A 15,421-nucleotide genomic window follows, 5' to 3' on the forward strand; every position below is an offset into this window, starting at 1 on the left:
CTAGCCCAGTAGCTTCGGGCCTCTGGCGTCGCCCAGTTGTAGGCGCGACAACTTCCGGCCTCCGAAGGCCCCCCGCTCCGTGGCCTGCCGGGGTCCTAGCGATGGAAAGGTGTCCACGGAGAACGCCTGATGCCTACGGGGACCTGTAACAAGGGCTGCCTCCTCCTCCTCCTGGCGGGCAGCGGCGACAGGGCCGCTGAGAGGATGCCTACGACTGGCGGAACCTCGTCCCAGGGGCGGACCCGGGGGCGGAGCGCGGACCCAGAGCTGGCGGATCAGGCGCGATTCAGGCAGGTGCGACGGCGGAAGTAGGAGGTGTCGGTCTGAGCGGAGCTGTCTAGGAAGCTGCGGCCGCCGGTCCTCTAGCCCCGAGCAGCTGCCCGTCTCAGCCAGACCGCAACGACCAGGGCGCGGGTGTGGGCGAGATGCCTCTGTTCGCCGCCAACCCCTTCGAGCAGGACGTGGGTAAGTGCCGGTTCCGGGCCGGGGCTCCTGTTAGTCGCGGTAGAAAGTGGGCGGTGGCGACTCCCGGGACTGGGAAGCCAAAGCCGAGGGAGGGAGAGAAGGGGACGTCGCTGCCCGGAGGGGGTCTCGTCGCCGGATCGCTGGCGGCCTGGAGAGTGCTTCCTGCCCCCCTGAGGTTGGGGACCCCGAGAGAGGCCTTTCCCCTCGCCAAGCGCAGGAATGGGGAAGAAGAACCCGGGACTGGCTGGGGACTGGGACAAGGAAGCAGTTGGGGAGTTGACGGTACAAACTCCTTGCTCCCCGTAGAGCTAGGTAAGCACCCCTCGCCCTTTTAGGGGGCGATGCAAATGTGGAGACCCCACTGGGGCGACCCAACCCCTGGAGACCTCGACTTGCCCCCATTCAGTAGGAAGAATCTATTTCACTTCGCTTCTACCTACACACATGCACCCAAGCCCTGATAGCATAGCTTCGGGATCTGTTTACAACGTTTGGAAGGGTTACTCCCTGTCCGTGGTTGGCGCAAGGGCTACGAAATGTTGTCTTGGGGTATGAAAAGGAAAACCCTAGGGTTTCAAAACCGCCCAGGACAACTAGTATTTATTTGTTGGGGTGTAGGAGCGCTTTTGTCCCAGTGACCATGAAGTGAGAAAAAGATGGACGGGATCAGAGAACTTATTTTTTTATTTGGGGCACTAGAATAAAAGTAAAACGAATAGGCTAAGTGAGATTTTTGTAGCAGTAGTTAACAGAACCCTAGATAGAGTTTTAGGACTTTGGTGGAATGAATGAAAAACGAGTGGCTTAAAATGACCAGAATCACACGGATACTTCACATTACAGCCCCGAGCCACCTGTTTCATAGTTAAAATTTTCTTACTGTGAAGAGACTAAAAAGTGCCCAGTTTTGATATATTATGTGATTCCAAAAGTGTGTTCGAAAGTCAAATACAATGTATATTGTAAGTCACTTCCATTCCCATAGAGCTAAAAGTTTTTGTATCTTGATCTTAGATAGTCTTCAAATATGTATTTCCATAATTTTATTCAACTTTTTTTCTTGGTAGTTTAATACACATGACTGGCATAAGTTTAGGAAGCAGCCTTTGCTAATGATGTCTTCCTTTAATGCACAGAGACTAGTATTGTTTACTAGTGTCCTGGTGTACACATTCGTGCACATTGAAAGGAAATTAATTAGAAGAAATATTTTAATATCGCTATTCGCTCTTTCTCTATAATAGAAGTGTCAACCAAATTCATGATCGACAATGACAGATCGAAACACACGTGCAATTGGCACCAATGAGAGCTTTATGTATCGTGCATGCACGAGTCAATTTAGCCTTTTATAGATATAGAATAAATTTGCTTAATTAGTCCTGCTTTCTGATTTAGCTAAACTTTTTCCAGCCCAGTGAAGCACCCCAACTTGTCTTTCAGGTAATTGTCAACAACACAGCAGTAAATATCAACACGAAGCAGATTATTATGGGTAAAATATTTAACTGCAGCAGTGTTTGACTATATTCTGTGCAGTGAGAAAACCTGAAGTCATTTTCAAGTTCCACCATTTCTTCTTTTCAGTCGGGCCAAGTTTCTAAACTTTCTAAATCTCTGTTTTCCACGTAATGAAAAGAAAATAGGATTCTACCGAGTCTCCTTTCTACCTACTACAGGACTTCCGTGAGGATCAAATGAGATGAGGCACTTGAAAACACTTCACAAACATTTGGTTAAAGTGTAAAATGTTTCCACCTGGCTATAAAGCAAGTGGTATTCCTGGGCTGAAGAAACTCCAAGAAGGCTAGTCGCTAGGGAGAAGAAGCCAGGCGTTGCTATGTGATGTCATTACCCGGCACCCACAGCGACTGTTTCAGGCTGGGCTGGGCTGTGGGCTGCAGGCTAAGTGTCTGTCCAACCGGTAGCTATGATGGGCTGCATTTTTGCATTATGGGGTCTTGGCAGCATTGGCTACGATTTGGTGGGGTGTCTCTCTGGGGTGATGGTGGGGCCTGTGTCCCACTTGGGGGAAGCCGAGTGTTGGTTTGCTGGCGCCAGGTCCGTGGTACCGTTTATTTTTAAATGGCCAATGCACATCATAGCAGCTCCTGCGTTGACTGTCTGCCCCCGGTGGTCAGTGCGCCTCATAGCTACCGGTTGGACAGACACTTAGCCTTTTATATATAGAGATTGCTGGTGTGAAGACTTTGATTGTGTCCTAGTGAAATAAAACGGAATGGGCAAACTAGACTAAGACAAATGATTTTCACATTTTAACCTTTTGCACTCGGATGTCGAGATTAAAATTACTCTTTGAATGTATCAATAATTTGAAATATAAAAAAATCCAAATAAGTTTGTATGAAAAGAAACTCCAGTTTTTTATTCTACTGCCACGCTTTGTAAAATCTGGGGTATTTAAAAAATTAAATCCCGAGTAGAATAAAGGAATCGAGAAAAAAGCAAGCGAGTGCAAAGGGTTAAAACTGTGGAACTCTTTCTTCGGGGGAAATCTTTTTTGGAAGCCCACTGTTTTCTGATTGAAAACTTCTAGAAGTGGGTTGAGTTTTTTTTCACAGTTTAGTACCAATGTAGTAAGAGGCACTGCTGTGCAGACATAAAAATACGGCTGTGTATAGATTATTTCATGGGCATTGCCATTAACCAAACCTTAAGTACTTATTTATTAACTCAAGTGTGATTGTCAGACTTTTTAAAGGTCAAGGAGCAAATTTAATTGAGGTCCATCTGTAGCTTCTTTTAGACAAGTGAATGGAATTAATAGAAAAAGTGGAATGGAATATTCAGGAGTCCAAATTATCCTAAAACCTTATCATAGAAGGGAAATTATATAGTGCATTTTTCATAGCTTAAAGCCTCTTATAATTTGAAATGGTTAAGTGATACAAGCAAGTCATTATTTAACTTGAGATGTCTGCAGGAATGTTTCTTTGCCATAATGCATTGTCTTTTTCACTTACTCTCTGATTCAGTCAGATTTTTACCATTTTTTAAAAATATATATTTTATTGATTTTTTTACGGAGAGGGATAGAGAGTTAGAAACGTTGATGAGAGAGAAACATCGATCAGCTGCCTCTTGCACACCCCCCACTGGAGATGTACCCGCAACCAAGGTACATGCCTTTGACCAGAATTGAACCTGGGACCCTTGAGTCCGCAGGCCGATGCTCTATCCACTGAGCCAAACCGGTTAGGGCAGATTTTTACCATTTTTTCTTTCTTTTTTGGTCATATCTTTGTTCACCTTTTATTCAGTAAACATGTATTGAATGATTACTGTATGTCAGACATTGTATTAAGTTCTGGGGACACAAAAATTTAATAGACTGGATTACTGCCCTCAGGAAACTCAGTCTAATGGAGGACACATACACATAGAAAGGCAATTGTCATATAGTGTGATTATTATAGTACTAGAAATAACATGACATGCTTTATTTACATACTCCCTTTATTTAAAGCAGTCATCTTCTCTGAAGAGAAGACTAAAACCTCCAGGCAGACTCTTTGTTTGTAAAGGTATTGACACTGTCCTCTCTCCCCACTCCCCCTTTTCTGACGGTATTTCTACCTACAGGAAGTAACCTTACCTTATGGTATGGTCATTTTGTAATTAAGGGCCTTTAAAGATGAAACTACGTTTTTTTGATTGGTATGGAGTCTCACCAGAGGGTGAGCAGTCTTTCTGACATTCATGTCGAGGAGAAACCCTTTTCTCAGATTCAGAGGAAGAGCTGTAGTGGGTCATAAGTTGATGATACAATATGACTTGTCAACTGGAAGCAGGCCAAAAGCCAGGAAGTTCCTACTTTTTTCAGAGTCGGAATGTACAAATCCTGATTGGTATGCTAGGAATGGTAGCATGAGAGCACTTTAAATATTTGTTGGATTTATTCAAATCTGGATTTATTTTTTGTTTTAATAAAATTCCTTTGAATCTGTGCTGCGGCAAAAACAAAAATATACACACCCTCCAGTCCAGCATCTTCAAGGGGAATATAGGGTTCCTGATGTGGAGCCTGGTTGGTGCAGCCTTCTTAGGAGATTTTAAGGGAAAAATGAAACATGGGGACAGAGCCACAGTAGGACGATTTAGTGGTTAGTGTTAAAAGGAATATCATTTCCTTATATTCTGTACCAATTTTTCTAGTCTCACTGCATTGGTTCCTGACTCGTGACTTGTGTGTTCTGCTCCCTAACTCCAGTTCTGTTTGCTTATCTTTTTCTCCTTTCTTAGTCAAGGCAATCTTTCTTGCAAGGTTCTGCCTCTGCCATTTACTATTCTCTGATAGACTTTTGCTTTTTTCAACAACTTTGGTATCTCCTTCCTTAACCCTTTGCACTCGCTTGCTTTTTTCTCAAGCTACTACCGATGCTAACCGTCTCGAGTCACACTCGACATCCGAGTGCAAAAGGTTAAAGGTACACCTACTTGTGTCCCACAAAGCTGACCTCAAATTCTACCTCTATAAAATTCTGACAGTGGATTGAAGTGTGGACTTTTATCTTAAAAGTGAAATTTGAATGCATGTATTGTTGTGTGTTGGCTTGTGTTATATTAGAACTTGAAAATGAGTTAGCTTGGGAATTTTATATTTATAAGAAACCCTAATATAAAACTAGATATTGATTGTATTTCAATAATACAAGTATGTTCAAATTTATAACATCTATGTACTTACGTCAATTCTTGAACACAGTGATGTTCTATCCTATTCTTTTGCTTCCCTTCTCAGAGTTAAAACACTCTCCAAAAAGCTATAAACTCTATTTTATAATACACAGTTGACTCTTGAACAACATGGGGGTTAGGGAAACCAACCCACTGCATAGTAAAAAATCTTCATAGGACTCCTTTAAAACTTAACTACTAACTACCTCTCTACCTTTCCCTTCCTCTCTGACATAATAAAAATATATTTTTTAAAAAAATAAAATCATAAGAGAAAATACATTTATAGTGTTGTACTGGATTATCAACACCATAAGTTTATGTCATCTGTTTTAGGCTCTGGTTCATCAGCAAATTTTTTCAAATTGTCTATGGAAAACAATTTGCATATAAATGGAACCATGCAGTTCAAACCCATGTTTTTCCAGAGTCAACTGTATGTACTGTGCATGCCAGTATACTATATGTGTTGCTTTACATGTTTTTCAACTTCATAAAAAGTATCATTCTGTGCATTTCATTTGCAGCTTGTCATTCAGCATTTTTTTGTGTGATATTCCTAGCTCTAGTTCATTAATTTTAAGAGCTATGTGGTATTCCACTGTATGCTTATACCACATTTTTTATTCAGTCTCCCATTAATGGACGTGAAGTTCCCCCCCCCCACCCCCCCCCCCCAGTATTTTATTACAGACAACATTGCAGTAAAAGTTCTTATCCGTGATTTTCTTATTCACATGACTGAGATTCTCCAGGGATTGTATCTTGAAGAGGAATTCCTTTTAAAAGTGTGGATAGTGCAGAGTTGCAAAATATTAAATAGCAGAATTACCCGTCTAAGTGTTTGTGGGAGATTTTACTCCCACCAATGGTGGAATGAGTCCCTATTGTTCCACATTCTCATTAACACTGGGTATTGTCAGATTTTAAATTTATGCCAGTTTGATGGATGTGAAATAGGGCATTGTTTTCATTTTATTTTAACTTCATTGCTAGTGAAGTTGCGCATCATATATTTCTTGGTCATTCCATTTGTATTTTTATAAATTGCCTTCTCATTACTTTTACTTATTCTGTAGGATTTTTTTTAGGGTTCCATATAATTTTTATTGATTATAAGAATTGCAAATATAGATCCCAGTTTGTTGCTTCTTTTTACTTGTTTCGGATGTCTTTTATTGTTAAGAAAATTTAAGTTTTAATTTAGTTACATTATTTTTCTTCCTCGCTTTAAAAAAAATGGATTGATTGATTTTAGAGAGAGGAAGAGAGGGAGGGAGCAAGAGAGAGAGAGAGAAATACATCGATTTGTTGTTCCACTTATTTATGCATTCACTGGTTAATTCTTGTATGTGCCCTGATCAGGAATCAAATCCACAACCTTGGTGTATTGGGTCAATGCTCTAACCAACTGAGCTATTCCAGCCAAGGCTTTTCTCTTGATTTTATATTTCCTGTTTAATAAAGCTTTCTCTACCCTGAGTTTATAAGGATTTTTGTCATATTTTCTTCTGAAAGTTTTATTCAAGTTTTGATTTTCACAGGTCTTTAACCCACCTGGACTCAATCTTAGTGTAAGTTCCAAGGAAGGGTTAATCGGGATAGTCAATTGACAATAATCAGTTTGTTTAATCAAACTGAATTGTCTATCCTTTCCCCACTATTTTGGAGAACCTCCTCCATACAGTACATTTCCTTTCATGAGGCCTGTGTCTGTGTTTCTGTTCTACGCTGTTGTCTTTAGCTATCATGCACCAATACCACATTCTAATCTCAGTGACCTTTAGAGGTGGTAGAGCAAGTCCCCAGTCTTGTTTTTCTTCACTTTGATAGTCTTACCTGTTTTGGGCCTTGGTTCTTTCATATGGGTTTTTGATCATTTGGTCAAATCATAAAAGGGAATTTCTTTTAGAATTTAGGAGAAAAGACATTGTAATTTATACTTTTGTTTCTTATGAATTGAATAGAGGCCCGGTGCACGAAATTCGTGCACTGGTAGGGTGTCCCTCAGCCCAGCCTGCACCCTCTCCAATCTGAGACCCCTCTTACAGTCCAGGACTGCTGGCTCCCAACTGCTCGCCTGCCTGCCTGCCTTCCTGATTGCCCCTAACTGCTTCTGCCTGCCAGCCTGATCACCCCCTAACCACTCCCTGGCCAGCCTGATTGATGCCTAACTGCTCCCCTGCCAGCCCCATTGCCCCTAACTGCCCTCTCCTGCCAGCCTGGTCACCCCCAACTGCCCTCCCCTGCAGGCCTGTTCCCCCCAATAGCCCTCCCCCCAACTGCTCTCCCCTGCAGGCCTGGGTCCCCCCTAACTGCCCTTCCCTGCAGGCCCAGTCGTCCCCAACTTCCCTCCTCTGCCAGCCTGGTCACCCCTAATTGCCCTCCCCTGCAGGCTTGATTGCCCCCAACTGCCCTCCCTTGCAGGCCTGGTCCCCCCCAACTGCTCTCCCCTACAGGCCTGGGTCCCCCCCAACTGCCCTTCCCTGCAGGCCCGGTTGCCCCCAACTTCCCTCCCCTGCAGGCCTGGTCACCCCCAACTACTCTCCCCTGCAGGCCTGGGTCCCCCCCCAACTGCCCTTCCCTGCAGGCCCAGTTGCCCCCAACTTCCCTCCTCTGCCGTCCTGGTCACTCCTGCAGGCTTGATCGCCCCCAACTGCCCTTCCTTGCAGGCCTGGTCCCTCCCAACTGCCTTCCCCTGCTGGCCTGATCGCCCACAACTGCCCTCCCTTGCAGGCCTGGTCCCTCCCAACTGTCCTCCCCTGCTGGCCATCTTGTGGCAGCCATCTTGTGTCCACATGGGGGCAGCCATCGTGTGTGTTGGAGTGACAGTCAATTTGCATATTACTCTTTTATTAGATAGGATAACAGGTGGTATTTTAAACTATTTAATTTGCAGTACTTTGTTAGAGGAAGTTTTAAAAAATAGACGGAAACTCTGTTCAGTTTTTTAGTCTTTTTTTTCCCTATTCTTCAAATTTGATTACTTTTATTGACCTTTCTTCATGTTCACTGTTTCTGTAATTTTCAATCTGCTCTTAAGCTTATCCAGTGAATATTTTTAGTTGACATGCTGTCCTTTTCATTTCAATACCATTTCTCTTCTGAGCGCTCACCATCTTATTATGACCATCTTTTGCTTTAAGTTCTTGAAAAATAGGTATCCTGGCTTTAAAGTATTTTTTTACTAATTCTGATATTTGGGTTATGCAATTACCAGTTTTATTGATTTTTATCTTGATTGTGGGACACTTTTTTGCATCTCTAGCAATTTTTAAATTTTATACTGGTCATTGTAATTATTCTTTATAAGGAAGTGGCTAGATTATATTGTCTTCCTTTAAAAAGTGTTGAGTTTTGTTCTGTCAGGTAGTTATATTATTGGAGGATCTTTTAGTTTTTTGTCAAGCTTTGTTTTCTTTGTGAGGCAGACCTATTTTGATATTGGACTAAATTCTAGGGGCCTTTACTCCTAAAATATGGTGTTTGGGGATTTCAACTGAATGCTGGAAATGTTCTCTTTACTCTAGTTGGGTGGAATATTAGTCTGTTTGGCCTGCCATAACTTAATACCATATATTAGGTGACTTAAACAATCGAAATGTATTTTCTCACAGTTTTGGAGACTGGAAGTCCAAGATCGAGGTCCCAAGAGGGCTGGTGTCTAGTGAGGGAGTCCCTCAGCCCAGCCTGCACCCTCTCCAATCTGGGACCCCTCTTACAGTCCAGGACTGCTGGCTCCCAACTGCTCGCCTGCCTGCCTGCCTTCCTGATTGCCCCTAACTGCTTCTGCCTGCCAGCCTGGGTTGCAGATGGCTGCCATTTCACTGTGTGCTCACATGATCTCTTTCTGTGTGTGAGGAGAGAGAGAGCTTTCTGGTATCTCTTCTAAGGACACTTAATCCTGCTGGATTAGGGCCCCATTCTTATGATCTCATTTTACCTTAATCACTTTGCTAGAGACCCAGTCTCCAAATACATCTACACTGGCAGGTAATTACAGATGAGTTTTGTGGGACACAGACATTCAGTTCATAACAGGCAGGAATTCCAAAAACTCCAGCATTGCACTACCTTTCAGACCCATAGTAGGTGATCTTTGCTAGACCTCATCTAGAGACTCATCTCGTGTGTGTGTGTGTGTGTGTGTGTGTGTGTGTGTGTGTGTGTGTTGGGAGGGGTGTTGATTAACAAGAAGCATGTGTTCAGAAATCTCGTCTCTGTCTCTGAGTTGCTCTACGAGGGCTGGTTTTCCTTAGGTTGGGACAGAAAAGTGTTCCCAGGCAGAAATCTGGGGCCACCGCGAGGTTCATTTCATATTTCTTATCCCTTAAAGATCTCAGACCTGCACTACTGTTATTCATTTTCTAAACACAGTTGCCTCATATATTTTGGCCTGTTTTATACTTGGTTTTGGTAGAATAGCAAATCTGGTACCAGATATTCTGTCATGGTTGGAAGCAGATCAGTCATGAGTTCTTATTTCTAAACACAATTGGAGGAGCTTTAAAGATCTCTTGTGGGCATTCTTATTTTATATAGTTAATTTTTTTTATTACTGATAGAGCCTATTTTATTAAAAGTTTTATGAGTAGACTTGAATTCTTTTTAAAGCTGTATGTTGAACATAATGGACTCTGTGGAAGGGGAGCCTTATTTATGGACTGTTTCTTTATGATATTGTTAGAATCTTTCTGAAATATTTCACTGGGTAGATGAGGCTCTCTATAGGTAGTAATCAAAACCTGGTGATGAAATGTTATGACTTACACCCACCAAACCTTGGAAATTTAGCATGTAGGCCCCAGGAGAGCTCATTTAACTTTCTTACTTTCTATGCATTTGACATAGGATAATGTGAGATATGGCTCCAACACTGGGCAAAGTGACATGCTATAAAAGAATGTTTCCTTAATTATAATATTTAACATTTTTCCCAGGAGTTTAAAATACTCCTAAGTACATAACTGCCATTTTGTTCATTTGAAAAATGGAATTCTTTTTGGCAGGCTATTATAAAGTCTTCAGATTTTATACTTTTTACAAAGAGTAATCATGAGCCCTATATGTAGAGAGTAATACTCTTGCTGGATAGGGTATTCAAATCAGGGCTTTTAATTTTCTGTGTAATTAATCAAATAAAAATATTCTGTTTAGATATTTTTGAAATTATTAGAGGGGTTTTGGAGGGTATTGCATAGGTTTAACATTTAATTGTGTTTCACATGGCCAAAATTGTGTGTCAAGATTTGATAATTGATGATTTTGGTTTCGCAGATCAGAGAGGAAAGGATAGATTCTTAGATGTTGGATCTACTGCAAATATTGTGTAAAAACATTTTTCTATCTGTGTCTATCACACCATGTGCTAAATGAAATATCTGAGTAAAGATTTACCCATAAAAGAGAAATCGTATATATACACAAAAGAGTATATAGGTAAATATTTAATCTTCAGGTAGTTGAAAACACTGATGAAAGATATTATTAAAAGATAAGAAGGATAGATCTGTACAGCAAAAATAAAACTCCATCATAAGCAAAGAGAAAAGATGAGCATGAGGTTGGCAACCTTTTGATGCATGGGATGACACTCAACCAACTGAGCCACATCAATGAGAGCAATATAGTATATTTTTGGAGTGTTTTAAAACTATATATGAAATATTCACATATTGCTAGTGGGAATGTAAAGCGGTAAAGATGCTTTGAAAAACTGCCACATCCTAATAAAATTAAATAGAGTTACTGTGAGATTCAGCAATTCTAGGTATATACCAAAGAGGTATAAAAGCATACATCCATATAAAAATTTGTATACAACTGTTTATAGCAACATTGCATTACTTATATTAACCAAGAAGTTAAAAAAAAATACCGAAATGTTCATCAACTGGTGGTGAAATAAAATAAGGTATTATCTATACAATGGAATAATATTCAATAAAAAGAAGTGAAGTACTGATACACTCTTCAACATGGGTGAATCTTGAAAACATTATGCTGAATAAAAGAAGGCATTCAGGAAAGACCATTATATGAAAAATCCAGAATAGGAACCCATAGAGATACAAAGTAGATTAGTGGTCTAGGGTGGAGAGGATGGGGCGAGTCTATACTCTGATTGCCAATGGGTATGGATTTCTTTTTAGGGTAATGAAAATGTTCTAAAATTAGATAGCAGTGATAGTTTCACAAGTCTCTAATTATACTAAAAAACCTAATTGTATTGTGAATGTAATTCACACTTTACTGGGCGAATTGTATTGGAATGTAAATTATATTTCAGTAAATCTGTTTAAAAGTTCATGTAAATGTTATTTATTATTATTAACTATTAGTGGCCTGGTGCATGGATTCGTGCACATAGAAAGGAAATTAATTAGAATTCTTGGGGTGGCGCCTTGGCTCGAAGGGCGTCTGCGGAGTGAGTGGGGGGGGGGGGTCCCTCTGGCAGGTGAAGTCCCTCGGCCTGGCCTGTGGGGATTGGGTTAAAACCGGCTCTCTGACATCCTGAGAACCGCCGCTGCCAAGTCACCGCAACTCGGCAACTCCTGCTTTGAGCATCTGCCTCCTGATGGTCAGTGCGCATCATAGGTACTGGCCAGTCGGATGGTTGGGTGGTTGGATGGTCACTTAGCCTTTTATATATAGATATTTAGAAGACACTTTATTGGTGCACCTTATAACATTTAATTTATTTAATGACATAATTTAAAATTGAAGTTAGTAAAAGTACCATATCTTCTGAAGTTTTTTCATAGTTCTTTTATATTTAGCAAAAACAAAGGTAGGGCTTATTCTGTGCCTTTCTTGGTATTTTATGTTACATAAGGTATGTCCTAATTTTTGTGTGTGCTGATATCTTATAGAAAAAGCCACAAATGAGTACAACACTACGGAAGATTGGAGTCTTATTATGGACATATGTGACAAAGTTGGAAGCACTCCTAATGGGTAAGATGCCCACCATGCTCAGTAAATGTCTAAGACCTTAGGAACTTGTATCTCTTTTCTTGGTGTAACTTTGAAAAGAAAATGGGATTTTACTATTTACTTTGGGGGGAATAAAAATAAAGAGATCACGGTGGCAGGATTTATGGGATAGACCTTATCCTTAAAGAACATATGGAAAAGAGTTCAACTGAAAACCTCAGATAAATTAAAATACATAAATCCTTGACACATACCAATGCATTGACTAGTTGTTCAGGAATTTCTCTTGTAACTTAGACATGTATGGGAGTCTTTTAATAATGAAGTAGATAAATGTAATAGGTAATATGCTGAAAAATCTTTCAGTAATGAATAGGTAAATAACATCATAATGAAAAAAGTGAATATAAAAAGGGTACTTTTGGGGAGATGTAGCAATTAAGCTGAATTGATTATACTTTAGAAGTTTAGAAGACTGAAGAAAGCATGTTTTAACATTACAGCTTTTCAGGGTGCATTCATGCGTGTTTACACTGAAATCTTGTAAGACTGTTTATCTTGCTCTCTTTTTTGAAAATAAGAATCTGCTGTCTGAAAGCTAAGTCTGTCTTGAACAAGTGAAAATATATTTTTATATGATAATAGTTGTGTTGACTGACCTTTTTTGAAATGATTTGGCTCTTGGTTTTGGAATATGCAACAAGCTTTTTAATTTTTTAAAATTTTTTTAACTTCTACAAGTCTATGAACAAAAGATTGGATAGAGTCATTTTATAGATTTATTCCTGTAATGAAGTAAGGTTTGCAGGATTTTATTTTTAAATTTAAAGTTATTTGATAGTACTATACCTCATGTTTTTAATGTTTGATTTGAAATTCTGAATAAATACTTAACCTTCTTTTTTTCTTAGAGCAAAAGATTGCCTAAAAGCCATAATGAAAAGGGTAAATCATAAGGTTCCTCATGTTGCTCTGCAGGCATTAACTGTAAGTAAGTCGTTATTATTTTATCAAAATTTTAAATGTATATTTATTTTAGTAAGTTAAGGTAATATCTCAACATATTTATATTGATTTTTATTTTAATAACAGCTTCTTGAGGCTTGTGTGGCAAACTGTGGAAAGATATTTCATTTAGAAGTATGTTCCCGCGATTTTGCAACAGAAGTACGTGCTGTGATAAAAAATAAGGTAAATTTTAAAAAGAGATTTAAGTTATTAAAATATGTATGTACTCTGTCATTTTAACTATATGAGCATTAATAAAGTTGTATTATACATAAAATCAATTTTAGATAAATTTAAAATGAAATAAACTTTCTGTTGTAAAATTTGATGTTTTCACTTATAGCATAAAAAACTGTTTTCTTTCCCAAAGCATAATGCTAATGATAGTAGCTAGTCTTTACCGATGGTTAGTTGGCAGTCGCTGCTCTAAGCATTTTACTTGTTTAATGCTGTTGACAACATTTAGAAGTTAGCTTCTCTTGTCCTTCTTATTTTATAGATGCAGAAACTGAGGTTTAGAAGTTAAGTAACTTGTCCAAGGTCCTGCCAGCTAGTAAGTAGCATAGCTGAGGTTCAGATTAAGGGTTCTGTTACCAGAGTGTCCAGACGAACCACCGTTCTGTACTGATTCCCATTACAGATGGAGAGCAAAGGGGCTTTTAGTTTAGAGCAGGATGGAGGGGGTCTTCACGACAGGGTTGGTGCTACTGATTTCTTTGAAATGGAAACTCTTGAAGCACCAGATGTTTGTTTGGTTGACATAAAAATCTTAATATTAAGAAAACATAGAAAAAATGATCTCTGAATATAAAAGATTTGTTGTCATTACAGTAAGTCTTAGAAATTGAGGTTCAAAAAGGGTAATTTTGCAGGAAATAACTACATCTTAAAATGTAAATAGGCATTTATCAAGTACTCATCTAGGCTAGGGATTGTTGGGCTTTTGTTGATGTCAAGCAAATAAAATTTTGGTGATAATTCTCTTTGTTGTTAAATAATTCAAGTACTAATTTTAACCACAATTGCTTTTTCTTTGCCTTTTCTTTAAAGGCTCATCCTAAAGTATGTGAAAAATTGAAATCTTTAATGGTGGAGTGGTCAGAAGAATTTCAAAAGGACCCTCAGTTTAGTCTAATATCTGCAACTATTAAATCTATGAAAGAAGAAGGAATTACTTTTCCTCCAACAGGTTCTCAGGTAAGAGCTACATTCAAACCCATGGTTGACCCTATGCTATTTTGAGGGTATGTATCTTATGTAAAATCTGGGCATGGTCTGTTTTAATCATCACCCACCTCCACTCTCCGAGTGCCTATCTAGCATAGTGCCTTACATTTAGTAGGTATTCTAATTTTAGTGAATTTCTTCTACATATTAGAACTTTGAGAAGTGACTTAACCATAAATAATTGTTTAACGCTACTCTGGAGTCATGTAAAAGGCATAGATATATGAGAGAGAAGAGTAGCTTTGTAAAAGTGAAAGATAACTAAATTATAAGTGACAAACATAGATTAGGTGTACAAAGACCATATGCCAGGAGAGACAGGTAACTTATAGACTGAGCTATAAAGGTGAAGAGGTAAGATTTTTAGACTGGAATGTATTCAAGAGGTACCGGGGTGGGGGGCATGGCCTGAGGTCCTCTGTCAAACCCCACCAGGCGGGGGGCACAGCCTGAGGTCCCCTGTCAAGCCCCACCAGGCGGGGAGCACAGCCTCAGGTCCCCTGTCCCGGCCCAGTGCCAGGCAGCCTCAGGTCCCTGCTGATTGCTCGTTAAGGCTCGTTACGGGAACTTGGCCTCCCCTGTGAGCGCAACCATCTTGTTATGGCATGATGGTCAATTTGCATATCCCCTCTTTATTAGATAGGATTAGCATGTGTGAGTAATTATAGAGCTTGTGTTTTCTTTGAAAGGGTAGTTGTATTTATTTTAGTTGTACGTTTACAGACTGTCTCAGCGGCTGCCAAGAATGGTATGTCATCGAACAAAAATAAAGAAGATGAAGACATAGCTAAAGGTAAATAATCGAAGTTTAATTTGATGTTACTGGAAACATCCTGACCAGAACAATTTATTGAAATAAATATTGTAATAAAACTGGGTATACTTTTAGTATTTTAGTGTTTTCAAATCTAGACACTAATAGAGTCTGAAAAGTAAGGAAAACAATTGATGTGATAATAAGATTAACTTAATTCATTGTCTTTGTCAGTAATATGTATTTAATGTCCTACCTTTGGAGAGCTTACATTTCACCTTTTCTTTAATGCCAAAGTTATGAGTCAAGCACAGAAATATATGTTCATGGCTT

The 15,421-nt window shown here is 39.5% G+C and overlaps 1 protein-coding gene across 2 annotated transcripts in view; it reads left to right on the forward strand.

Moving 5' to 3' along the window:
• Positions 1-306: 306 nt before the first annotated feature.
• STAM2 (signal transducing adaptor molecule 2) overlaps positions 307-15,421 on the forward strand; it is a 35,380-nt gene continuing 20,265 nt past the window's right edge. For both annotated transcript variants that reach the window (XM_079783056.1, XM_079783057.1), the window contains exons 1-6: positions 307-465; positions 12,036-12,120; positions 13,011-13,086; positions 13,192-13,290; positions 14,158-14,304; positions 15,058-15,127. In XM_079783056.1, coding sequence (XP_079639182.1) covers positions 426-465; positions 12,036-12,120; positions 13,011-13,086; positions 13,192-13,290; positions 14,158-14,304; positions 15,058-15,127 — 517 coding nt within the window. In that variant the 5' untranslated portion in view covers positions 307-425. The remainder of the gene's footprint in view (positions 466-12,035; positions 12,121-13,010; positions 13,087-13,191; positions 13,291-14,157; positions 14,305-15,057; positions 15,128-15,421) is intronic.

Source organism: Cnephaeus nilssonii (assembly GCF_951640355.1).
Source record: "Cnephaeus nilssonii genome assembly, chromosome: 10".
Classification (NCBI taxonomy): Eukaryota; Metazoa; Chordata; class Mammalia; order Chiroptera; family Vespertilionidae; genus Cnephaeus; species Cnephaeus nilssonii.